The 26,964-nt window shown below is 28.4% G+C and overlaps 2 protein-coding genes across 9 annotated transcripts in view; one reads left to right on the top strand and one right to left on the bottom strand.

Annotated features, from left to right (window-relative positions):
* Positions 1-19,057, top strand: part of LOC130451357 (choline/ethanolaminephosphotransferase 1) — a 32,728-nt gene extending 13,671 nt beyond the window's left edge. For 3 of the 4 annotated variants that reach the window (XM_056790327.1, XM_056790329.1, XM_056790326.1), the window contains exons 5-8: positions 8,166-8,324; positions 9,984-10,109; positions 10,679-10,829; positions 18,379-19,057. In XM_056790327.1, the coding sequence (XP_056646305.1) occupies positions 8,166-8,324; positions 9,984-10,109; positions 10,679-10,829; positions 18,379-18,449 (507 nt within the window). In that variant the 3' untranslated portion in view covers positions 18,450-19,057. The remainder of the gene's footprint in view (positions 1-8,165; positions 8,325-9,983; positions 10,110-10,678; positions 10,830-18,378) is intronic. The other variant, XM_056790330.1, reaches the window with a different exon arrangement.
* A 400-nt stretch (positions 19,058-19,457) lies between these two features.
* Positions 19,458-26,964, bottom strand: part of LOC130451355 (kinesin light chain) — a 28,688-nt gene continuing 21,181 nt past the window's right edge. For all 5 annotated transcript variants that reach the window (XM_056790323.1, XM_056790321.1, XM_056790322.1 and 2 more), the window contains one exon: positions 19,458-20,717. In XM_056790323.1, coding sequence (XP_056646301.1) covers positions 20,616-20,717 — 102 coding nt within the window. In that variant the 3' untranslated portion in view covers positions 19,458-20,615. The remainder of the gene's footprint in view (positions 20,718-26,964) is intronic.

The raw sequence follows: 26,964 nt of genomic DNA, 5'->3' as shown, positions 1-26,964 counted from the left end.
TTCGGATTAAACACTCCGAACGAGAGGTTGTTACGCTACTCTGATTGTATACAACATCGTCGTAACTAGTCAGCAGTTACAACCCCCTTATTGCAATTGCGAATCATTAGGAATGTTGCTATCGACAAAATATGAATATCACGCTCGGAGGAGATGTAATTCAATATTCGTCGAGACATTAGCCAGGAAAGTATTTATACTGTCAAGGAATATAGACGCTTGTAGAAGAACAGTTCTTATAGAGGACTCTTTAAGCTACTGGGAACCCGTGGCTATTTACCGGTGACCCAGCCGCCAGTTGTCGCTGCTGGTTGCTTGATATTCACGCAGCCAAGACGTTAGTGCGAACTGGGAATCTCGAGTGCCTTAAGAGCGCGTATACGTACAGAAATCAGATAGCCTGTTATCGATTCCAGTTATCCTGCTCGCGCCAGATATTCTATAAGCGTCTATATTTGGTGGTAGGCATTGTATTTATAACAAAACATATTTCGCCCATATATATTAAAAATATTTCATCAACTCTAGGACGAACACTCAAATTTTAAGAAAATATGCCAACAGCGATTATTAATGTATTGTTCCATAATGTAGAGCTATTTTTACAGCTACATAAAATAGGATATTCCACTATAAGTAAATGAAGCTCACTTCGAGCAAAGATTACAGTGGATTCTACAATTTTACAATCCTTAATATCCAGTTTCGACATTGCATTGGTTTATGTATGATTCCAAAAAAAGAGGAGCTTTGACACTTTTGAATAGCTCGGTATTTTTGGTTTTGGTTTCATTAGCTGTTGTCAGTTAGGTCCATGAAATTATATAACGAAACAATAACTTGTCCTCATACAATTTTGCTTATCTCACTGCAATTTGATATTTACATAATTTATTAATTCTTTATGGTCATTATTTGCTTTGCTTGTTCTAAATTAACCTTATGAAATTATATCGACCAATATAATTCAGTATATTAATAAAGAATCCACATCTTTACCTAGAACCTTACTATATTTCTGTCATATAATTTTTTTCATCATTTTTGTTATTAGAATAGCCGGGAAAAATGCTTTATTATCAGAAACTGTGTCAACATTTGATCATAAACAGTGGTTTTGTGATTATACTGTTTCCTTTGTTCGATTCTCAAATCCATGTTATGATTCTTCACAGGTTATTTACGGAAAAGTAAGATATTATTTTAAACACCGAAAGTGTTTGGTTGGTTCAATACTTTTTTATAATATCATTAAGTAAAGTATTATATATTCTGAACCTAACCGATTCCATCTATTTTTTACGACAGCAAACGTCCCGTGGTCCGCGAGTTTGACAACCTTGGTATAGTAGATAGAGCATTAAGCGTAAAGACTTCGATTATGGGCCAGAACAATAAGAAATTTTGCATGATTGGTTTGTGACAGATTTAAAGATGTATTTGGGTCTGCTTTGAAATTTTTTTGCTTTTAAAAAAATATGCGTGAGCGGCATTTAGTGAATACACTTTGAGTAAACAAATGTTTGTGAATGGCTCAAATTTTCATAAAACTATACTATTTCAAGTTATAATACATTTATTTTTCTTTCAAATTATACCAAAGATATCAAAATGAGGTTTTTGCGGTATTGTTACGAGATTAATTATAGTTAATTTCAGAAAGGTATAGAGCAATAAAAGCTCATTAGGTATGCAAAAGTACCATAGAGTGACCCAACGAATATTTAAGCCACTTTAATAGTTTGGCATTGATTTCATTTTTTTCTTTTTATCAAGTGCAGGTGGTACCGCCCCGGTTTGGGGCAATATATGGGTTTAGCCTATTGTTATCCATTCACAAACATTGAAAATACTGTGCCAAAGGCGTGCCGGTAGGATACTTGTAAAAAGGAAAAAAATTTTAATTTAACAGAATAAAAATTAGGCATTATGTACATAGTATTAGATACACTTATTTTTTATAGAATATTATACAAAAAATACATTATAGTTCAATTTTCAACAAAATTTTTATCCCTCTAGCTACGATAATTAAAACAACAGAAGTAACTTGCAAGTACGCACTCTTCAAATATATTGGTATTTATTCAAAGTTCTCGCTCTCACTATTTTTTTATTAAAGAAAAACTAAAAAAAAAAACGAATTTGACCAAAATTTTGTTTATTATTTATCTAGTATGGGGAACGCTTTGACGGAAAAAAGTTACTTTACTATAAAAAATTAGCTCCTTTCAACTCGACAGGCTTAACCCAATTTTCGCAACCAATCCAAAAAGTAATCTTTAATTTTGGAAATAGAAAGTGATCGCTGAGAAATAGAAAGGGGAATTAGGTTTATGAGGCAATTAATCATAACTAATTTTTCTGTCACAATAGCGGGCAAGCGCATTATCGTGTTGGAACAAAACTTTTTGTACAAATACTGTTGTTAGATAGGTAGATAAAGAGACAATAACATATAGTAAAATATATTATTATTATCGTTTTCCCTTTTTATAAACGGTAATAAAGATTACACCTGTAAAATCCTGGAACATTGTGAGTATTATTTTATTGGCCGAAAACACGGACCATTTACAATTCATTTCTTTGTTTTTCCACAAAAAAAATTTGTTCAATTAACACTCATATTTACTTTACAACGAAAATAGTTTTTATAACAGTATTAAAAGTAATCTATCTTTCAGATTTATGTAAAATTTTGGGAAGTACCATCAGAAACATGACAAAAACTAAAAATATAATCACCTTAACGAAGATTTACTTTTCCGTTAAATCGCCCTCGTGTGATTGATTAATCATATTTTTAATTTTTCTTCACAGAGCATTCTCTCTAACAGTCAAGCTAGGAAATGGAAGATTACATTTGACCCATTCTACTGAGGATGCTTTTATCCTTAGTATGACTAATTTATGACAGAAAGCCTCACCCAATAAATAACATTCAGTTCACTTAAACAAATGTAAAAACACCAATCCATAAAATGTCTAATATCATTTTCGTCATGCATTAGAATCACGTAAAAGTCGTTTACACAAGAAAAATTGGAAGAAGGTATTTAGAACCACATCACACAGCAGTGTCATATTTTGAAGGAATTCTATCGTTGCATGGGTTTTAAATTGTGGATAAAGAGTGAATGTTGACGAAGTTCTAATAATAGCTTTATTTAGTGTTCTTCCGGCATTCCTTAAATGTATTTATTTTACAAATAGACTACTCAAACAACTTGTGCTAACATAAACAAAAGAATTGAAGAAGGATGCTTTTGTACTTATGTCATATTAAATACTATGATAATGATATCGAGTTAGCAAATATTTTAGCTTAAAAAAAATTGGAAACTCATTTGAAAATGTCGTCCAGAATGCTTCAAAAAGTAAATATCATATAAATGTGCTATGATCTTTTTCAATGCGACGATTTTCGTCGCTGAACAGTACCTCAATAATTTTATACAGTTTTCATGTTTCGGTATTGCTTGAATTTTGATATGTTGAATGCATTTTCCAATTCTTCAATGTAAATCGTTACAACGGTTATTTAGCTAAAGAGCTTCAACTTTTGCCAATATTAGAAAGGCTGGAGAACAACCTCCATATTTCCTACTCTGAACAATTTCTTTATTTTCATATTTTTTATATTTGATCTTGAATTCTGTGTTGTTTTGACAATAGGTCCAAATTCTACTTTTAATATATTTTTCTCATTTAGTATTTATGTTTCTCAATCAAATTTAAACATATATTAGTTACAAGGATTTACGTCATTATTTATTCATAGTAAAATATATTATCTAATGTAATAACTACATTATTCTAAATAAGGTAATAAGGAGTAGAACACAGTGATTCTCCCTTCATTTCCGGGTGATAATATCCTATTTTCTTGAATTTGAAGTACGATATTTCATCATCAATTCATCATTTTCATTTCATTGTAACAAATGATCAATAGTTTGGCTTTACCTACTTCACTCGAAAGAACGATTGTTCAACCTCTGCAAACCGCACATGTGATATCATTAGAAGAAAATTGTTTACCACACAGCCTGTAATCGCCGAAAAACATGATGTTTAACTAATTCAAAGACTGCGTGAGCCATTAAGGACTTCTGACTAACCATTTTGCAAATAATATACTAATAAAACTAAAAATATGGTTCGTTTTTACACAACACCACCTTTGTTAATACATGTGTGTAGTAACTCCATCATGTCGACACGGTCCATGTTGATACTGGAATGCGGCTCCTAGGAATTCAGCCTTCTACTGTTGGCACCCTTCAACAGGTTCAGTTTGTAGTGTGAGTCTACACATAATATGTTACAATGTAACGTAATGGTAAACGATTGTTTTGTCAGATAAATGGGTCAGAGATGGGGTAAAGGGAAATTCAGGATGATTTAAATTTATATCTTCCTCAAGAACCCGTTACGTAGGTTTGTTTAACTTTCCAAGTAGGCTTTTCTGTAAGCATAATGATTGGTTGAATAACTCTCAATGTTGTCGTCTATTTAACTGAGATATTTGCTATTACGCATGAAATTGTGGATAGGTTCCTTAAAGTAATAATCGAGGTAAATCATGCGAATACTTATACTCTCATTTGACATTTATGTTTGAAAAAAAAATTAATGAAAAATGAGCACCGTACAAAATTTTATTATCAATTTTCACAATAATCTTGGTAATCGTCTGAAGTTAGAACCACGGTTACAGATTCATAGGAAATGAAAAAAAAATCGTACGGGACTATAGTGAGCTTGACATCTTTGAAATGCTTTTTTGCCAAATCTATGGCATGGAATTGATGGGTATGCTATCTAGCATGCCAAGCCGTTCCAGGACGCAAGTATAGAATTGTTCAATTATCGTGGATATTCACTAAATATCAACATTTCCTTCATTGGTGACTTGGACCTTTGTTGCACGTTCTCCTCACCCACCTAATGATACCCACTGTTCACTTTCATATGGTCTCTGTGCCATATTCAAATACCTCACAGTGTTACCAGTCTCCGAGCTATGTCTAAATTGCCGGATTTTAATAAGCACACCTTGTATTATAAGCGTGCAAAGTAATTCCCCTAGAGGTCATGTATTTTAACTAAAACTTTCAGTTGTAAACATTGCTCTGGTCCCTTTCTAACCTTGCACCTCTAGGTTCGTGCTTTACTGATAATCAACGTACAATATTTAAAGAATTACATTTAAATTTAATATCAGTTACTCAGTTATTGAATTCAATACTTTCGTGCACCCTTTTTCCAATGGCTTATATATCCGAATATTGAAATAATTTCGTAGGTTGGTATTTTTTTAGTCAGATAATGAATTTTTTATACTCCACTTTGTTTATCTCGATACTAAAATATATCTTTTTCTACCATCAACTAACAGGACTTGAATTTGCAGCTATTGTGTCTGTATCCGATGTTTATAATATAACTATACTTTTGCTCAATAATAATCTAGAAATTGATAAAATCAGTCACATATACAAAAGCAATCTACGGACTGAATTCGTCAACCGACAACATATAGTGCAGGGCAAAGTGGCGCATTCGTTTGCAAAATTGTTTTGAGTCGAAATTTGTTTTTAAAATGTCCGGGAGGTGTTCATGATTATAAAAGTGTAAGATGACACTTGATATTTTTTGATGTTATTGTTTAAACAACGAAAAACTGAAAAAATGTATATTTGCAAGGCATTAATTTTTTATATACAATACTTCGAATGAAAAAAGTCCGTACACTTATTATAGTATCTCCAACCCATTAATTGTTATGAATTTTTTAAAATTTAAAATCGCAGAAAATCCTAATTTTCTTGAATTAAATAATATACCTAAAAAATTGAAATGTTATAATTTTTAAATTTTTATCAAATATTTCAACTATCTTAAACAAATTAACCCAAATAGATTTGAAAAATTTTTTATATGTTTTATTTATGTTGTAACAATATGCTCCCTACGCGCAGACACTTTCGAGAGAGCAGTATTTCTGTCTCACTCCCATCTCAATGTATAAGATGAGTGAGAGAAAGGCCGACGACGCGCTTAAAAAAGTTTGCTATTTTTCAGCAGTAGTACGTTAAAAAAATATTTTTACTGCTTCTAATATTAATCTATTAAATTTCCCAACTTATTGTTATGTGTAATGAGATTATAATTTATTATTAAACTATTCTATATAACTTTTTTTGGTGTGAAACATTTTGCCTTATGTAAAATAATGAAAGTAGACAGGTATTTTGGAAATCATATAATTTTATGACCCCAGTAAACCAACAATGTTCATTGAAACAGGTAGAAATTTTTCACGGATCATATTTGCCCTATTTTATCTTACTGGAAAATAGGGTTCAAAAAAGGTTACTTCTTAGACGGGATCTGACAATGATTTTTTCATAAATAAAAAGAAGTGATGAAAATAAATGTTTCTGTTAACTTCAATCACCAAAAAAAGTTAGGTATATGAAATATATTAATAATAAAAATCTCATTACAAATAACAATAAGTTGGAAAATTTAATAGATTAATATTAGAAGCAGTAAGAATATTTTTTTAAGTATTACTGCTGAAAAATAGCAAACAATTTTTTAAGCGCGTCGTCGGCCTTTCTCTCATCTTATATATTGAGATGGGAGTGTCTGCGCGTAGGGAGCATATTGTTATAACATAAAAAAACAAAATTCTTCAAATCTATTTATGTTAATTTGTTTAAGATAGTCGAAATGTTTGATAAAAAATTAAAAATTGATAACTTTTCAATTTTTTAGATATATTATTTAATTCAGGAAAATTAGGATTTTCGGCGATTTTGAATTGTAAAAAATTCATAACAATTAATGGGTTGGAGATACGATAATAGGTGTAAGGACTTTTTTCATTCGAAATATTGTATATAAAAAGATTAATTCATTGCAAAAAATGCATTTTTTCTGGCTTATTCAGTTTTTCATTGTTAAAACAATAACATCAAAAGATATCAAGGGTCATCTTACACTTTTATAATCAGGAATACCTCCCGGACATTTTAAAAAAAATTACGAATTTTGCTAACATATGCGACACTATGCTCTGGTCTAATAAGCTTCCTTCTTCTTTGCACTATACATTGAATACTTACTAATAGATGTTTAAGTCTATCTATAAAATAAATACACTATATTTTTCCATCTGCTTGTAGGCTTTGGAGTATAGCATGCTTATTCACTAACAAGCTTTTACTTATTTTTTATTAGTTTCTAATAAAAGGTAAAGTGAAATATTTTACATCAATGAGATATCGAAAGACAGAAACGCCTGTATATAAATATATTTATTTTTACGTTTTTTTACATTACAACTTGTGTATCTATATAAGCATTTTATTAAGACGCTACGCTAGTCATCCTAAGATGTCTTTCATTATAATGCCTTAATAATTATTTTGGGTTCACGTCTGAAGACAATGTCATGATTTTCAACGTTACTTTTATTCTTCTTCTCCCGTTCATATACTAATCTGGCCATATGAGTTAAAAATGTTTGGCTAAATTCTCAAATTAAAAGGTATCTTAATTGCTCGATTTCCTTATAGTATTTCTGTTAGCTTTTAATCGAACAAACTGGTTTCTCTTGTGACGAGATTAGATTAAAAACAATTCTTTACAATAATTTGAAAGATGTAAAATGTTTCATCTTATTAAGAATTTAATTTTTATAATTTCATAGTGCTTTGTTGGCTGTAACAATTTCTGCTAATTTTGTCACTGTTTAATTAATTTTAATAACATATATAGTTGAATAAAGTGATACTTTTCTTTCCTATTTACATTAAAAATATAAGATTATCGCTACATAAATGTTGTCATGGGTCTGAATAATCATTCATAATAAATTCAAAATAAATTACTAGTCCTTTTTTTAAATGTCTACAGACCATTTTATGTAGAAAAAGCACAAGAAGGAACACTAACTAAATGGTTTTATTCATAATAATTCTTTATTTACCCATCAATTTTCTCTTAATGCAACCCAAGGATAACATACAAGATATTAAAACATAGTTAAGTGATATGTGTTCAATAGTTATCAATATATGTAATGAAAGGAGCCAACAAGACACTATCTGTTTTTTAATTTATAAATGTTAATTAAAATTTTTTATTAGGGAACCAGTGTATTATCACCAATAATACCATTTTCCATGGTGCTAGTTCCGGCTTTTATAATTTATAAGAAATCTACTCAAGAAATTTATCAAAATCATCCAGCTCTGTACATCTTGGCATTCGGATTTGTTGCAGCCAAAGTCACTAATCGACTTGTGGTAAGTACATTGGAATAAACTCCTAACCCTAACTTTTTGATAAAATTATTTCTACCCTAGTATATCAGTGAGTGAATGACATCAGTTGATAGGTTGTTTCATTTATTTTTTTCAAGTTGTATGGTTATCTATGATTAATTTTTAATAGCAGCGTACATGATCTTCTTCGCTCAAACGTTGCAATAAGTTCACATAATTTCGCCGTTGATAGTTTTTCCCTTTTTCAAGATAGTCAATTTAAATTATACCACGCACATCCCAAAAAAAACGCCATGGCTCTGCCCGCAGATGGAACGATCTTTGCCTTTTTTGGAGCCGGTCCTCCCTTTTCAATCCATTGTTTTGATTGTTTCGGGTGTGAAGTGATGGACCCACGTTTCATCCATGAAACCGTTATGAAACGATGCAAAAATTTGACTTTATTTCTGTGAAACACTGCTAAACACTCGATAGAAACATCTTCACGACGCTGTTTTTGTTCCACTGTGAGCAAACGCGGCACCCATCTTTCTCGCAGCTTTATCATGCCCAAATTTTTAGTTACTTTGCTATGTACCCTACTTTTTGAAATGCCTATTATGTCTGCTAGCTCGCGCTTTTTCAGTCGACGATCATCCAGTACCGCTTTGAGGGTTTCTTTCTGGAGTCGTCACCTCATTTGGTCGGCCACTGCGATGCTGGTCTTGGCAGGTCGTACGGCCTCATTTAAACTCAGCTACCCAATATTTTACTGTTGATATCGAAGAAGCAGTCTCACCCAGAGTAGAGTTTAGTTCAGATTTTATATTGGTTGGGCTAATGCCTTTCAAAAAAGAGTATTGATGACTGCCAAAAAATACTAAACAACATGGCGTTATCAAACTTGAATCATGTGCTGTATAGATTGCGAACTTTCTAATACAATGGTATTTTTCAAGCAACTACCGCCATCCCTAGGTCAGACCAAGTACTTCTGGGACCATCCTTGTAGCTTATTGATATTAAAATTTGTCAATAATAATTATGAAAACATAAAATCTATTACATATCTGAATAAAGGACTATAAATGCACTAAAAGCATCAAATTATAAATTAACGATCGAAAGTTAAGTAAAAAATAAAATATTTTTGTAAATTGACTTTTAAATATAAACGGAAATTCTGATAAAAATATCGTTTTGGGTTAGGCTATCATCTGATGGTAATCTACAGTCAATTTTATCAGTTTATCAGGTATTTCCATTTTTAGTAGATATTTTTTATTTGTTGAATTATAAACTTGTGGCTCAATCCTTATCTGTAACACTGCTGTTGTGTGGTCTACTGTTTGTGATTTTGTATCTACTTTTTTTCGAAACATATTTTGTATATTAGTTACCAGTATTCTACATACAACACCCAATAACACTTTACCTTCACAGCTTTTGCACAATCTCTGCACATTTTTTTATATTGGACATAACACTGCCTATTTGAATACTTATTTAGCTTTTTCTATAACTCTTATTCTTTTCATTCTCAAGACAATTTATTTTATTTTGGGTTATTATTCAGTAGTACCATATCCTTTTTGGTTTGTTGATGATAAACATGACAGATTCATATCTTATTAAAATTAATAAACATTTGGACGCCAAAGTACCTAAATTTGAAACTAATTTATTGTATGTTTATTTAAGGTGGCTCATATGACAAAAAGCGAGATGGATTATACAGATTGGGCTCTTATGGGACCTGCAATGCTGTTTCTGAATCAGTACTTCAATACTTTCATAAACGAATATTATGTACTATGGTTATGTCTAGTAAGTATTTTCTGTAAAAGATTTACGTTCTTACAAATGTTTAAAAGTTATATTTAGACAACAGGACAATATGCTGTAATGAGGGTTGTAATAGTGATTTTTCACATGAAACGTCTGATATTTCTATTAGATCATGTAATGATGATATTTTTTCAGTATTTGGAGTTTCTACTAAATATCGAATTGAAAACACATTATGTAACAAAATATTTTATTATTAACTCATAAACTAAAAATCAGAACTGACATTTCATATTTTATTATAGATTATCTTATAGACTATCTAGGATCATTTATTAATTAGCTATACAGAAAAAGCAATGTTACTTGAATTTTATAAGAAACAGTATGAATTAAATGAACTATCTTTTTTTGTATTTTCAAAATTTTGGCAATCTAACTGATCTCTATAAGCTGAAGAATAATCGCAACTGTAATTATATATGAGGAGGTCTATTCAAGCAAGTGCAGAATATGAAATTTGACATATTCCTTTTTTATTGGTTATTGGAAACGTTTTATATTATTAGATGTAGTTAATGACAAAAAATATTGTGAATTTTTTATAGGTATGGGTTTTGATTGATCTACTCAGATATTGCACTCAAATTTGCCTTGAAATATGTGACTACCTTCACCTACAGTTATTCAGGATACCATATCCCGGTGGCCCTACGAGGACTTTTGTTTCTAGTAAGACAACTGCAATAGAAAAAAATGGTACGAATTACAAAGTAATTAGTAAAATACAAAAATCACGCGCTAAAATGAAACAATAAGTAGTGTCGCTTGTTTAGTTTGAGCACTTTTTGTAATGTCCACTTTAATTTTCTGTGTCACTTGGCTCAGTAGAAAATAATAACGGTTCTTGTCGTTATTTTTAAGCGACTTTTGGACTGTTTATTTTTGGGATCGTTTAATTGTAATAGTTTTAATAATCTCACAATGACTATAGGGCTGGTAAAAATTCATGACATTTGTCTCTCTTAGTTACTTATATTGTAAATAACCAGTTAACGACGATTAATCATTTACTTAAATTGGGTAAAAGAATTAATTTGTATGTATAGGATGTACGAGCCCAGCCCCAATGATATTGACAAAAACTAGATTAGTTTTTTTAGGAGAACTATCCAAAGAATAAATTAAAGCCAAAATTATTTCTTGTATGAATCTTATTATGAAATGAATATCAAAGTACTAGTATCTCTTCAAACTAACTTGATATGTGTCATATTCATGCTAACAAATCCAGAATAGTTCTGACAAGGATTCTTTCATAGTATTCCTCAATTCGAAGGTTTAGTATTACTGTAAATCTATTCTAAACATATCCAGCAACACTTTTAATTCCCCACTCCACATCATTTATATTGGTAAAGCATGGCCAACTTTCTATTTTTTATCTACGGAAGCAGGTGTCCTGTAAAGTTTAATTACCTTTTTCATCTTAAATCATGAAAAATTAAACTTGCGTACACAATCCTTACTATTTGAATATGAAAAAAGGTTCGTATTAGTCACTATTCTGAGGGTTATGAAGTTTGAGTTACTATTAAAAGGTCTTTTGGTCTTATATCCTTTAAATAAATAACTTGATACTGAAAATACGGATTTCTGCATTGCCCATTTCTGGGGGGTTTGTATGAAAAAGTATACCTATCTATTGAAAGTCATGAATGATTTGTTATGAAGTTTAAAAAATCATAATAGTAGTTAGCTTTTTTTGGTTTGGGCACGAATCGGAAATGAATTGATATAAAATACTAAGGCAAGCCTATACAGAAACTAATTAAACTAACAAAGAATAGAAAATGTTTGATTTAAGAGTGAAACAACAATGCTAAATCTCATTCCCGTCAACAACTTCTACTATCCATGTGAGCCTTCTCATATTGACTTTGGTAGTTTCTTTCGTAGTTTAATGAAATTAACTGCTAACCTTTTTTTATAAAAATGGTTATTTTTTGATTTTTCATATTGCTGATGTGACTTTTGTGCTCGTTATCACCAGTAAAAATTCCTTAAAGAGAATATGTCATTTTTTCTATTTTATCTTCCATTAAAACTGCTAATTTAGCTTGGAACATTTAACTATTTAAAATCGAAAATATGTAAAACCAGATAGGGGTATCAAACATACAAACTAGTCTTATACTCAATGGTGTAATAACTGACTTTGGTTATTGCCCGTGGACTGTTACTTATAAAAACAGAAAAATGTTTTGCGGTTAAAGTCATATCTTTTTATGTTTTATCTATTTTTAAATCGTATTTTAAAAAGTACGAACGCGTAAGTAATAATCTACTTAACTAAATTGATGCACATAAATTGTAATACTGCATTTTGGCATATTTGTGTTTATGGAATGTATTTTTGTGAAATATTTCCAATTTATTTATTAAGATACTAAATAATTACATATCTAACAATGTAGTATGAATTGGAAAGCCGTTACGATTGGAAATTGTAATCTTGTTATGCCTTATAGTATATAATTTTTTATTTGCACATTTTTGTTTATACAGTTTCGTTTTCACTTTTCTGGTTCCATGGTAATATTGTGAAATCATTCTTACATAATAATTATAATTCAGGAAAACTAAATATTCTTTATTATTATCTACAAGATTGTAATCTTATAATCTATTTCTATATATAGAATATAACACATCAACTATATTAGACCAAGAAACAAAGTACAAAATAGTTGTTTTCACTTTCTACATCAAAATTAATATAGGCAACACAAGACAAAAACTAAAAAATACGAATATAGATCAACGTAACATCTAAATAAATATCAACATTTTACATGAGGATTTTCTATACATTTCCAACTAGCCTGGTCTAATAAAGTCGTAATCACCAAATTGAAAGGAATCTTCATCAATTATTCTATAATTTATAGTATTTTTTTATTATATTTTCAAATAAGTATATTGAATTTGGAAGGTTAACCAATAAATACTAATAGTAATAATAATAATAATGGTAGTTAAATTAACTGAATATTTTAGTTAGTTAGAAAGGGTCGAGATTTAATTAATTGCCAGTTTTATTTTCTTTGAATATAAAGTTTTTACTGCGTGACTTTAAAGAGCTTCGAAAATGTGTTGTATATTTAGATGAGTCCTCATCTTGTTTAGTGATATATACTAAAAAAAGTAATTTCCATTTTTATCTTTCTGATCTATTTTGGTAGAATGTAAATTTCAACTGTTATTCAATAATGAAGTTAATAAGCAGTTCTAAACTGATTTCATCTGAAAATATAAATTGTACTGTTCAATTATCTTTCAAATTCCTAAATATGAGACCATTAACTGATAATAATGAGTCATAATTAAGGCAAATGTTAAAGTTAATAATTTCAACAATACATTGTGTGCTCGTACACTGGTTATAATAGAAGTATGAGAGGCAAGACCGATTTTAATTGGCTATTGTGCATTTATAAATCAACATTGAACTGTTTACATCAATGGCAATATAAAACAAATTAGCTTATAAGATGTTATAAGAAAATATAAGGACTAAAACGATAGGAAGAGAATCGTAAGATTGTAAGTACTCTTAGCCCATTTTTAAAAACAAAGTTAATGAGGTAATAGGATACTAATTTAGTTTATCAAATTGTGTCAAAAGTATGTTTGGAGTTTTGTTCTTGGTAACTTTATTATTATTATATTTATTCTACTTGAAGCAAATTAAATGTGTTCAATTACTTTATGTTTATTTTTAGTCTTTTTCATGGGGTATCCCAATTAGCTGTAACTCAGCAAATCAAACATAATTTGATGTCAACTCTCCATGATCTCATTACTTTAATTTTTCTTTAATATTTTCTGGAATATATTCTGTTCTACCTGTCGTCGTAATCTTCACAAAATCTGGCATATTTATATATTAATAAAACATTATACTTGTAATCAGTATAAGAATGCTTTTCATATGAGGTAAGATTCTAGTAAAGAATAATTTTTCCAGAAGTTCTCTCAAGAGGCGTAAGAGGCATATATGACTACTCTGTTGGTAAGGTCTTTAGGTTTGGAAATAAAAATTATTTTTGCTATTTTCTATTATGGTAGGAAGTAACAAAAACATAAAACTTATATTGTGAAAATTCTTCTACCCTAGATGTTTTGAAAGATATTAATGAGAAACTTCTTCCAGATATCCGCTAATGTATAATACTTTTTCATTATTCGATTTAGCCTACATTATGTTTAATGATCTTAGGTTTATGATATGTATCATTCTATTTTGGTGTTGTTATTATCTTCTGCCGTGAATTTTATTCGTAGTATAAAGCATGGTCATAGATCTTTTTTTATCCAGGCCCCTCATGGTGTTTTACGTAGTGCCGAGATAAAATATGTAGTAACTGCAATTTTGTGTATTAATATTTTTTTATCGTAACTTTTAAAAGTCTGGAATTTGTTTATAGTGTTCTGTAAATGTTTCAAAAAGTATTCATTTTTTGTTCCATTGTTTCCATTATATTCTTATACATAAAACATTCTATTGTTGCAAAACTGAAAAAACGTCACAAAATGAAACAGTCAGTAGCATAAATTTATATAAAAAATATGTTATTTATTAAAATAGACCAAAAATCAAGAACATCAAGAAACTGCATATAAAACGTTTAAGAATTGAAAAATTTAATAAATTTATATACATAACAATATTATCTTATACTCTTGTACCAGCCTTATAATCATTACCAAAATGAGCATTTGATAGGTGAGTTTGCTTTATTAATGGGTCAGTTTTGAAGGCTCAGGTTTCCTGAAAGTTTTTCTTTTTTTTGAGAACTTTTGCATATCGTGAAGTTAATGATTTAAGTTCACTTCAAATATTCTTTTAACTTAAAATACAAGGAAAAGTAATTGAATTATTGAATGTGAAAAAGTTTAGTTATTTATTAAAATAAATTGATATCTCTTAAATTAGTTTGGTATTTACCCTGAAACCCTCCTAGGAATGCTTTTATCAAATGTAGTTACGATGTGTGATCTAAACATAATATAACTTCTAAGTGCATGCTAATTGATTAGCAGGTTAAAACATTACATATTTTTGATATCAATTTTGTATTTCTGTTGTTAAAACGGAATCTAAAAAAGAGCAAATATTAAACTTTCATACACTCATTTGCAACATTGCAAAAACTAATAGAATGAGTTTTTATATATCAGGAACTAATTTGACTTAACTTCCATCTTATATCATCTAAGATTTAAAAAAATGAACTTCAGATAGTGACGTTCAAGACATACAAGAAGCTGTTACTCAGGTGCTAAAGAATCTTCTAAAATAGTATAAGAATAAATTGGTTTATCATTCCAAGTATCTAATTGAATTGTATATTGTATGAATAAATATTAACATTGTATGATTGTAATACATTGGTAGTATAATTCTAGAACTAAAAAGTTCAGTTATTTTTAGATCCCACTTTGTATTTGATAATTTCTAATACGTTTGTGTATTTCTATTATTACGTATGGTTTGATTGGTATTTCAATCATCAATAGAAATTCTCACACGACAATAACGAAAAACCTTATTTGAATAATTATTAAAAGATATAATTTGCTATTCCAATGGAAAAATTGTGTGGCATAGAGACTTTTTAAACATAGCTTCTAATACTTATTAACTATATATTATTCAATTCGTTACAATCACAATTTTTATATGGTAATACCCATTCAAAAATTCTTCAAGACGTCTTGGTACTCTAATATTCGTGAATTAGATTCAACAATTAAGGTTGGAGACACTAAACTTCCTACTGTGGAGAGCATATGTTGCGTACTGAGCACACTGTTCTTACTATCACTACATCAAGACTCACATTCAGAGGCTGAAGGTATTTACCTTGAGTCTCTGAAGACGATAACTTGGTTATCGAAACGCTTGTCAGACACTGTAAATGTGAGTGTTGATGTAGTGGTAGTATAAACCGTATTTTCATTAATAATATCATCAACAGTTCAAAAAATTCCAACTTAACATATGATGTGGATGATTTGATACTGGGGAGGATTTTAAATCCTATTTGTTCAGTTCTACTATGAAACCCAAGTATGATGGAAGTTCAAATCTAAAATGTGATTAAAACGTACTTTACGAAATTTAATCCAAATATTTTCCTTTTAACAATGAACTGAAAAGGCGTTCTTAATCGCGTCATGAAATATATGCAAATTAGATATTTCATGCTTCTATGCCTAACCTAGTATTATTTGTTATATAGATATTTTGATAGGTCCCAGGATAACAAGTGAGTAACCAATATCTTACTTCTTTTAAATACATTTATCTTCAGGTTGTTTAAAGGAAGGTAGAAATCATAGTATGCATAAATTATTCTCTTAACTGTAATTGAGCAGCCGAATGAATAATACCAAAGGAAAAAAAATGAAGAGTAGATTTTATTTTGACATATATTGATCGTTATTGTTCCTTTTAAATATAATTCAATGACATGATCTGAAACTACATCCAGACCATCATTATTTTCAAATAAATATTGAAAATTACAGATATCCACATTATACAATTCTTTGATCTCTTATTTCAGTTATTGAAGTTATAATAACACTAACACCACTTTTCTACTATATTCATTGTGGTAATTATAGGATTATTTAGCCACCCATCCACCCATAATTTATGATTATTTTTACATTAATGCGTGAAGAAAAAACTAACTGAAATACAAATTTTTAAAAAAACTATCAATATAAGTATGCAGTACAGCATTCAGGTTGTGCACTCTGTTTAATGCTAGGTATGAGAGGGGTCATGGACAATTCCAAGAATATAGCAATTTATTTACAGAATGAAGTTGAGGAGGGTCCGTTGACTTTGATGATGTTGATATTAAGTTGATGCAGGTATAAATTAGATTCTAATTTTAAGTAGAAAATTTATATTTTATTCATTGAATTAACATTAATTCACCCGTATTTTGAAACTTAGAGCTGATGGGGAAAATATAGTCGCAAATTTGGAACCAGTATGTTAGAAACGTTTGTTTGAATTTCCAGCACCAAGTTTTTTTGTCATTTTAGTAGGTTGTATATTTATCTAAAATACTATATATACAAGAGTATACAGTTACATAAATAACAACTGTTCCACTAGTTCCACCTTTAACATTGAAATATATCAGAAAAAGTGATCAGTACATATTTCAATACTGTCATCGATTCTTACTCCAGAGATGAATACAAAGATTTTTATATGAAATGTTAGCTTATGGAGGGCAGAGGTAAGGAGGAGTATCTGGTATGGGAGATGAAAATGTGTCCAGCTGTATGCGATAAATAATTCTGAAACATTCCATAATGGCGCTGGTGTAGACGAAGGGTAATATAGTTCATTATTGCTAATTTCAATCACTTGCATTAAAAAGTGTAAAAAGTTATGAGTTGAGACATAATATAGAAAATGTAACTACCAGAGGTAAGTTACTGAAAGATTGAAGACCAATGCAATATTGAATTTATTTCTGATCGTAAATATTGATGAGTTCTTTCATGCATTTGTGTAGTTTTTCAATATTATTTATATTAAAACAGATGGTGGGTATAAAATCATCTATTGGAAACATTCATAGACTTTTGTGAACAAGGTGAAAGGATAAGACACTTTTATGAAGCATACTGCATTTTAGATTATAACTTTTATGTTTCAGTAAGATAAGAGGTTTACGGATCAACATGTTATTTTGCCACTGAGGGACGGGATTAAACCAACTTATTGTTGAACGAAAATGTATAATAGTAAAAATATTTTAAATTTAGCTCTTGGAAATATCTTTACTAGAGCTTAATAGCGACTAAATCTTCATGATAAAGAACTAATCAAGAAGTATGAACTTCTAAAATCTCTCATCTAATTATCAATGCTCTGTAATTGTATTTATATTTTTACATTTATTGTTGTCATATATTTATAAGATGACTCAATGTTTGCAATTCATTGGGCATTAAACAGTTTGATTAATTATTTCTCTTTTTAAAATTTGTCCCGCATTTTCAGCTTTTAGTGTTGCACAATTTTATATATTTATATTATTTATAAGGCTGTTTTATTTTACAATTATAGTAATTAAGCTAGGATTGTTCATTTCATTAAAATTATTTATACTACACTAATAACATATAATAATAGCTTAACAAAGTTTTCTAGCACCTTAATGATCCTTAATTGTCACGTAAGAATTCGAGAATGTTACTATTTTTTTAGGGAGACCAGGAAAGCAATACCCATCTGATGAAGAAGATGTCTTGCTTCTGTTACCGGATGGAGAAGTTTAAATTTCTAATTTTACTTATTTAAAAGATACAACAACCCTATTTATTATGTTTGAACTATAGTTATAAATTATTTATAATAGTAATATGATGTGCTGGTATTTCTGATGCAATTATGACTAGATATCTGCCAGTGAAGTTTTTCTTACTGTACATAAATAGTATCTAACGCATTTATTAAAAAAAAGAATTTACTGAAAATAATTAATTAGTATGGTAGAAATTTGAGGAAGATTTATAGGTTATTGAATTGCCCATATATTTTTCTATAAATTGAATTAGAGAGAAATGAACTGAATAATAAAGTATTTTTACATCGCAATAATATATTTCGGAAAATTTTATACTAAATAATGAGTACTATCATATTAACATTTTGACTTTTGGCTCGTTGTGTAAAATAAGCGAACCAATATTATGCTGTATCTTTTAAAATAGTAATTAATATTATGTTAATGTTCGAATGTTAGATCTTTTTGTAATATTTGAGTATTAAAACTCAAATTTTAATATTTTGGTTATGCCACTAATATGGATGATAATGCATTTTTTATAAATTATTGTAAACAGGAAACACTATTTATTGAATAAATATAAATACTGTATTGAAATTTCATTTCACTTACCTCGTTTTGAATACCTAGCTGAAAGTCTCTACAAGAAAAATGTAAAGAATTTAGAATGAGATGTTAGGAAGAAATTCACTTTTCATATAAAGAAGTGCTTATTGCAAATCTTTCAACAAGTATGGTCTAACAGTATTCAGTTATGGAGCTTAATAAATGAAGACCAATACAGATAATCTAATGTTACCGGAATATTTTCCAGAACATATTCCTTTAATTACACAAATGGCATAAATCAACCAATAAGCTTGTCGAATAATTAAAAAGATCATTTACCACATTAAAAGCTGAATATTTTGGGAAACATTTTAATTGACAGGCAAACATCAATTCTGAAAACAAAAATAAATCTGTTGAAATTAGGATGTGAATAAAAAAATAGGAATACTTTAACCAGATACTTTATTGAAATTGTAATACAAGCCAGTAGTTTAAGCAAGTATTGATCACCTTTTAAAAAGTTAATTCTAAAATATTATTAAATTAAGCAATGAAACTTCATTAAGCACAAAATAAAAAAATATAAGAATGACGGATCCTATAAATTGTTTTTCAGATATTTGTTCGTTATACTTAATGCATGTTGTTAAAAATATTTGTTATTGCACTAAAGCTTTTGAATTCGCTAATTTCTGAATGATTTAAATTCAGTTTAGGAAAAAACTTATATATTTTGTAACGAGTTTATACTTGAAATCACTCAAGTTGAAAATAAAGTCCAAAAGTAAAATATGAAGGGTACGGACCTCGTAAGGGGCAGATAATTTTTTTCTTTCCAGTTATTCGCCTTATGAAAAATACATTTCTGGAAATGTAGATAATAAGACAGGTAATATAATTATCTTCCAAATCTACTTGGTTCAGTGTTACTATATTTCGACTCAGTCAAAATATAGATGTTAAATGAACTTACTGGAAAGGTTTCAATTGAACATTATTGTAACAATACTAGAAAGTATCGTTAACAAACATAAAATCATTCCCACGGCATAAATGTCAAATCTCTTTGCAGACTTGTCAAAAATTTAATTATCTGAAGAATAAATATGTCCAAAATGTATCTGTACCAAATCACCAATGCCAATTTGGAAAAAAGTTTAATAAGCAAATATATTATAATGCACATTAAGAGACTGCTGCTTGCTTAAGTAACCACTATTGAAATGGGTTACTAATCTATAATTAACTTGAATCTATTTCTTCTATTTGCAGAAATGTGCACATAAAAAGATATTCTTCAATAGAGTCTATTTATTACCTCATTAAACTGTAAAATGTAATAAACTTTTGTGTCAAATTCTGTGGCATTTTGCAATATTTACGAAATCGGAGACACTTCATCTTCCAATTCCATCTCAAACAGACGCAGAAGCTTTTCATGTTCCCTTTCTAGTCAGAACCCTCCATGTATTTAGAATTTTTTCCTAAACAACTTTCAATTAGATGGAATGTTATTTTTAGTAAATATTACTATATATAAACATTCTCAAACTTAAAGCTCAACATATACAATTTATTATATTCTCGGTAAAAAAGAACAGAACTAAGAGCTGGGTTTGCTCACTGGTGAATGAATTCCAAGTGCGCTGAACAATTTAGTTTTTAGGCCACTTTTTTCCGTGTCTGGAGTCTTTGCAGTTGTGGTCTGTGGACAAATAATATGTATCTAAAAAATGTATACTAAACGATGGCTGAAAAATGCAACAATACTTTGTAACACTACTGAATAAAGACCTCCAAAATTCATACATAATATTCATGGCATAGATTTTAAAATATTCCTAGCCACTAGTTACTCAAGTTCTTTTAATTGTACATCAAATGAAACAAAAGAGATCAAGATCTGGTTTTTGTCATTTTGTTAAGTATTATATATTATAAATCAAGAAAAAAAAACCTAATCACAAGTAATCCACGTACACATACAAACTCGCACTATTTGCTTTTTATGGCATTCACACCTCTCAGTGGAGATGACACAAAGCATATATACATAATATAGCTGGCAAAGACTTCTTTATAACAACAACATATATATATATATATATATATATATATATATATATATATATATATATATATATATATATATATATATATATATATATATTATGAGCGGTTTTTTATTGATTGGGAACATAGCAAGGAAACACCAAAGACTGAAATTATGGTCAAATACAATATAAGAAATATGTATAAATGTATAATAATAATAAATCTTAATTATTGTAAATAAAATTTTATTATTGTTATACATCAATAAATAAAAGCAATTAAATTAAGCGGATTATTACTTACCGTGAAAATTAACTGAATGGCAATTATATATTTTTGAGTTTTTGATTATAATTGTTGTTTAGCACATGTATTACATTAAAATTGATGTATCAAATACCTAAACTTTATAACATGTGCTATTTACTGATATTTCATGGAAGAGGTATGATTTGTTGGAAAAAATTCTCTTATTTTAGGAAAAAATGCATCTTAAATAGATAACACATCGACTAAAAACCCTATTAAAAATGAATGAACATTTCTTATTTAAATTTTTTTATAAAATTTAACTTCATTTTGATCGTTGATATTATATACTTCATTTGCAAGAAAAATTAATTTATTCTTCTTTATAAAAACATGATGAAAATGTTAGATGATACAAAATGTGATAAGAAATGAGTAACATGAACGGAAAAGGCTCTTAAAACTAAAAAATATCATTGAAATGAAGAGGCATACCAATAACGATGTAGATAACAATTGAACATAAATACTAAACAAAAAGAAAATAGTTGAAAATAATGACAAATTCAATTAAAAACGAAAAAGATATTTGTCAAAAATGACTAAAATAATTCGAACCAAATAGAAATCTAGTTAACCAAATTGAGCGTCGAAGCAACTAACAATTGTTAAAGTTAATTGGCGAAGGGTATTAGTCTAACCACTAGAAGAAACTGAAGAAAAGGAAAAAATTTGCATGGCCTAGAAACTACATTTAACCAATAGATGTAAATTGATTTTAGCCAATGCGAAGGACAAGTCGATAATAAATAAAAGGTGCATTCAGATATGTAATACCATAATCCATTTAGCACCAATAATTATTCAAGTAATACTTTGAAATAAAATTTAATTTTCCTTCCAAACTACTGTAATATATTCCTTATCATTATAAGACCTCTGATAAATCTTTAGTTTCAAGTAACTTCACAAAAAAATAAGTAAGGACGGCGGAGTCAGGAAATCTAAATAAACAAATTAGATTTTCCATGAAACAGTTTCCCACAATATATATTCTCAAGACATTCTTCAACGTAACATAATAAATCGCTTTATTGGAAGCAAAAGTGACAAACTTATTATATTCCTTTTGGTTGGGAGAGCCAGATTGAAATGCATTGTATTGATGATTTTATCTATTTGAGTAAATTTACCGCTTTATCTCTGCTTTCTATAATACACTACCTTGTACACAATGACATTTTAAATTTCAATTATGATAAACAGTATTAATTTTCAATCTCTTCTTATTTTGTATTCTGGGGTATACATCATGCAGAACTATTTCGGAAGAATGACTTTATCCCCAAAATTAATAATAAAATGAGCTTTTAATATTATTCCAGCTTAACTAGACATACTGTATATACATATAATTCGTAAATCACAATTTATTTTTGAGCCTCTCAAGCTAGATTCCTTAAAAAATGTTTATACACTTAAAAGTTGCAAATACATATTATCTAATCGTTTCTCCATGATATATCAATTTATATTATAGTTAACAGTTTTATTGGGAAACAAATTTCACTGTTATTTTGTTCTCAAAACTTTAGCAATATTAAAACATATAACAATCAATATATTTTTTAAAATGCATGTGACTCAAATTATAATCTGAATATATTTTTTGACTAATTCATGGTTCTTGATGCTATTTTTGAAGGTGTAACTACCCAATCTTTAAAGATAATTTAAATTGGTAAGTATGAGTCACTAATCATATAAAAATTATTTCTTTATAGATTTGTGTTGTGTGCTGGTTATAGTGGAAAAAATAACGTACGAACATTGCTTTACCTGTATTTATTGATTCAGAAGCCACAAAATTACAATTCCATTATTGTTTCTTACTTTATAATAAACCAAAGTCATGGAAAAATCAGGCAACTACAGAGAAGTGCTACATAAGCTGATACATAAAGCATAGAGTGAAGAATAACTTTTGTCTTAACATTATCATTGTGCTAAATACATTCTCACCTTAAAATATTATTGTGTACCTAGCCACATGGAATAAAAAACGTCAAAATTAAAAAATATAACAGATATTAATATACAAAATGTAAATAGACAAAATGCAAAGTAATACTTGAGTAAAGGGAACAATGTTCAATTTATAAAGAATAAAAAAAAAGAGAACTATTCATTTTCATTATTTGTAAAAATAATACTTATTGTTTTTGTACCACCAGCTGCATAGTACTTTTCTATACACTTCAAAAAATAACATCAAGAATCAAAAACGTTTAAATTTCGCGTATTAAGTCGGTCTTTCAATAAGGAATACTATAAATTATAGTCAATAAATTGGTTGATCAAATTTATAAGTTTAATTTATATATATATTTGAGGATCTGGATAAAAAACTAATAAACAAATAATTTAGAAATAAAAAATGAATTAACATGGAGTTAAAGGAATCATTTGAAATATTTTTAATCTGGAAACTTCAATTTAATGATAGATTGTATTGTTATAAATGACTTCTTTTCATTCAACAATCATCATGGAAAGTATTATACTTCACTTCTTTTATCTCAATTTCATTAAGCGTTAACAGAGGTAATCAGTGATAGTAAGTGGTTTTTGTAAATGTATCTATGAAAACACCTAGTAAGGAAAAACAAATTAAGATTCTTTCTATTTATCAAAGATCAAAAGAAATAAAACAATCAAATGAATGAATACTAAATAGAATATTTGTTTTGGCAATGGATACGTTGGTATTTCATTCATTATATATATTTCAGATTTTTTTTATTTGATAGGTTAGCTTTAAAGGTGTAATTGTTATATTATCTACAAATCAATTTTTTATCATTGTCCATAATACACCCATTAGCATTAAAATCGTTTTTGTTCGTATTTCAGTGTTCCATCTTTGGAGTTTCTCAAATATTTGTAATCATTGCTATACTTGACTGTCCCATTGAAATAGCAAATTCTGTTGTTCTCCAATTCCTATATTCTTTTTTGTCAACGTTAACTTCTAAACCACATTTGCTACATTACTCTATCAATTCACAAGTTCTGTATTCGATGACATCTATATATTGTATCTCAATGACCAATTCATTGGTAGTATGTTTCAAGCAATGTCGACTATAAGCAACAACCTTGTTTAATACTTTTAGTAATCATAAATTTTATTTCTAAGCCAATGTTTCTTTTAAAGCTATAAATATTTAAATTAGTGGAAAGATGTGACCACTCATATAAGTTCTTATTATAAAGCCAATTGTTCATTTGCTCCCACATCTGCAATTTTTATTCCTATTCTATTTTCATTATTTCTCATATATACTAAATTCCGATTTGTCGCAGTTATTGTTTTTTAGTTAGTAGAAATGTATGAACTTTTTAATTCCTCTGATATACAGGGAATCTTTTGTTGTTCATAAGACTTGACGACTATCAACTTTTTTGCCGAATTATTCAAAGTTCAAGGTTTGTTAATGAAATAGAAGTATGTTTCCGTCCTGGGCTTCGTCATTCCTTTATTTTTCACAACCTTTTACTGTAAATCTTATCCTTGAACAGTATTCGAATTACTATTTACATAAACTATTAGCCACTTTTTATTAGTATTGATTCCATTATTAGGGATAGTATTGGTGAGAATACTTTCTTTATCTGTTCTGATCTCATATTTTGAGTCTTATATTTAATTTGCTTTGATGTTTATTTCTAATTATGTTATATGAACGCATTAAATAAAATTACAAGTTGAATCAACATGCAATAATTTTTTGAAAATATCCTTTTGACTTGAATTTGAAAACTATGTCTTTAGTTTAAACTACTAAATGAAATTATCACAGAGTAAAATTAGAAATAAATATTTAAAAATATCAACAGTATTGTTATTTTAAATAACATAATTTTGGTGAGGAACAGATTAAGTATACAAAGTAATTCATAAAAATGACATATTTTATAATTGTGTAGTATGGAGATAACTTATTTCTCTTTTGAACTTATACACCGTGTTTTAGAAAAAATAATTCCAACGATTTATCAAAAAATATCAAATTATCAGTATACGTTGATTAAATATCTTTGTGAGTATTATTACTATTTTAAATAACCTTTCATTTACCAAATCATAATATGCACAAAAAATATTACACCATTAATTTTTGTTTATATATTATTTTTACTCTTTGTATAGAAATAAGTATCAAATCCATAAACTTTAATCGAAAGTATCTAACATCAGTTTTAGTTTAATTCAAAAACTAAGAAAATAATGACATTTCCACACAAAAATACTACTCTTTGGAGTACATTTTTCTCAATTGAAGTTCTACAAGATGCTTCTTACAGATAAAACCAGTGGTTTCAAAAATCGATAAAAAAATTCAAATCCTAAAAAATTGTTTCTAATTTGTCATGACTATATACTTTTACAAACCTACACCATTCCACTACATCTGATATGAAATCTTATCTATCATTACCACTCAGTAAACAACTTTTAATGAAAAAACATGAAAATAGCAAAACTGTTAACATACATCACAAGATTCGACCTTGGACATACCAGCAGGAACTTCTGTCCATATTTTATTAGTATTCATTGTATAAATTTAGCTGAAAAACCACTAGAATGGAAAAAACCAACAAGATATTGTTGGACAAATCTACCCATAAAATATGATTTTATTTTTTAAACATTATATTGGATAAATATTATAAACGAAATGGGTATAAAAATCAGTATCCAATTTATTTTTAAAACATTATAGATATCACAACCTAGAGGTAGAAGAGGATACGTCAAATAAAGAAAAAAGTTTGGTTCCTTAGTACCTTAGTGCCAATAAGTATTGTTATGATCAGTAGACCATGTTCACTAGAATTATAAAACTTGTTCTCTTTCATAAAGATGAAGATGAAAAGTACTGATATAGGTAAATATTTGTTCTGTAATACCCATAACATATTGAAAAAATTAATCACCTCAAGTATTATGTAGTAAGGTGAACTTTAATTAAAAAGGAATATAAAACTAGTTTGAAGATGTTTCTTCAATCTGTTATTTAGTAAATAATTATTGAATGAAAAGCTGTCACGTCAAAGCTAACCTTTCTTTGAGTTGAAGAGAATTATGTTATTGAATATTTTTCATTATGTGGTGGAATTTACATAAAAATTCTGTATATTCAAGTATGAATGAAATGTTTGTTACCAAATGGATCACATGACATCTACATCTATTGAAAAACATCCACGATCAAGTTACCACATGTTTGAACCTTTCACAATTTGTTTATAAAAATCAACAATTTCCAAATTTTTCAGAAAAATTTAGTCCTTAAAAACGTAGTAGATTCTATAATTTATATGTACACATTATGTTTCATGAAGCAAATATTAATAATGAACAAATTGGTATTTGAGCTGAATATAATTGTGAGAAACGGAAGCCACTGGTTTAAGCTAAATATTGATTATTGAATACTATTAACCAATCTGGTTTATTTAGTTCATTACAACAACTTTTATCAACTTTTTTGAGCACTACCTACTAATGGTATCAGAAATACATACCTACTTACTGTAGTAATGAGTAAATTGCGTAAATATTTTAAAAGCAGAAGCTT

This window comes from Diorhabda sublineata, chromosome X, assembly GCF_026230105.1.
Source record: "Diorhabda sublineata isolate icDioSubl1.1 chromosome X, icDioSubl1.1, whole genome shotgun sequence".
In the NCBI taxonomy this organism is placed as follows: domain Eukaryota; kingdom Metazoa; phylum Arthropoda; class Insecta; order Coleoptera; family Chrysomelidae; genus Diorhabda; species Diorhabda sublineata.
The sequence above is the reverse complement of the archived record's forward strand: the minus strand, read 5'-3'. Positions and strand labels throughout refer to the sequence as shown.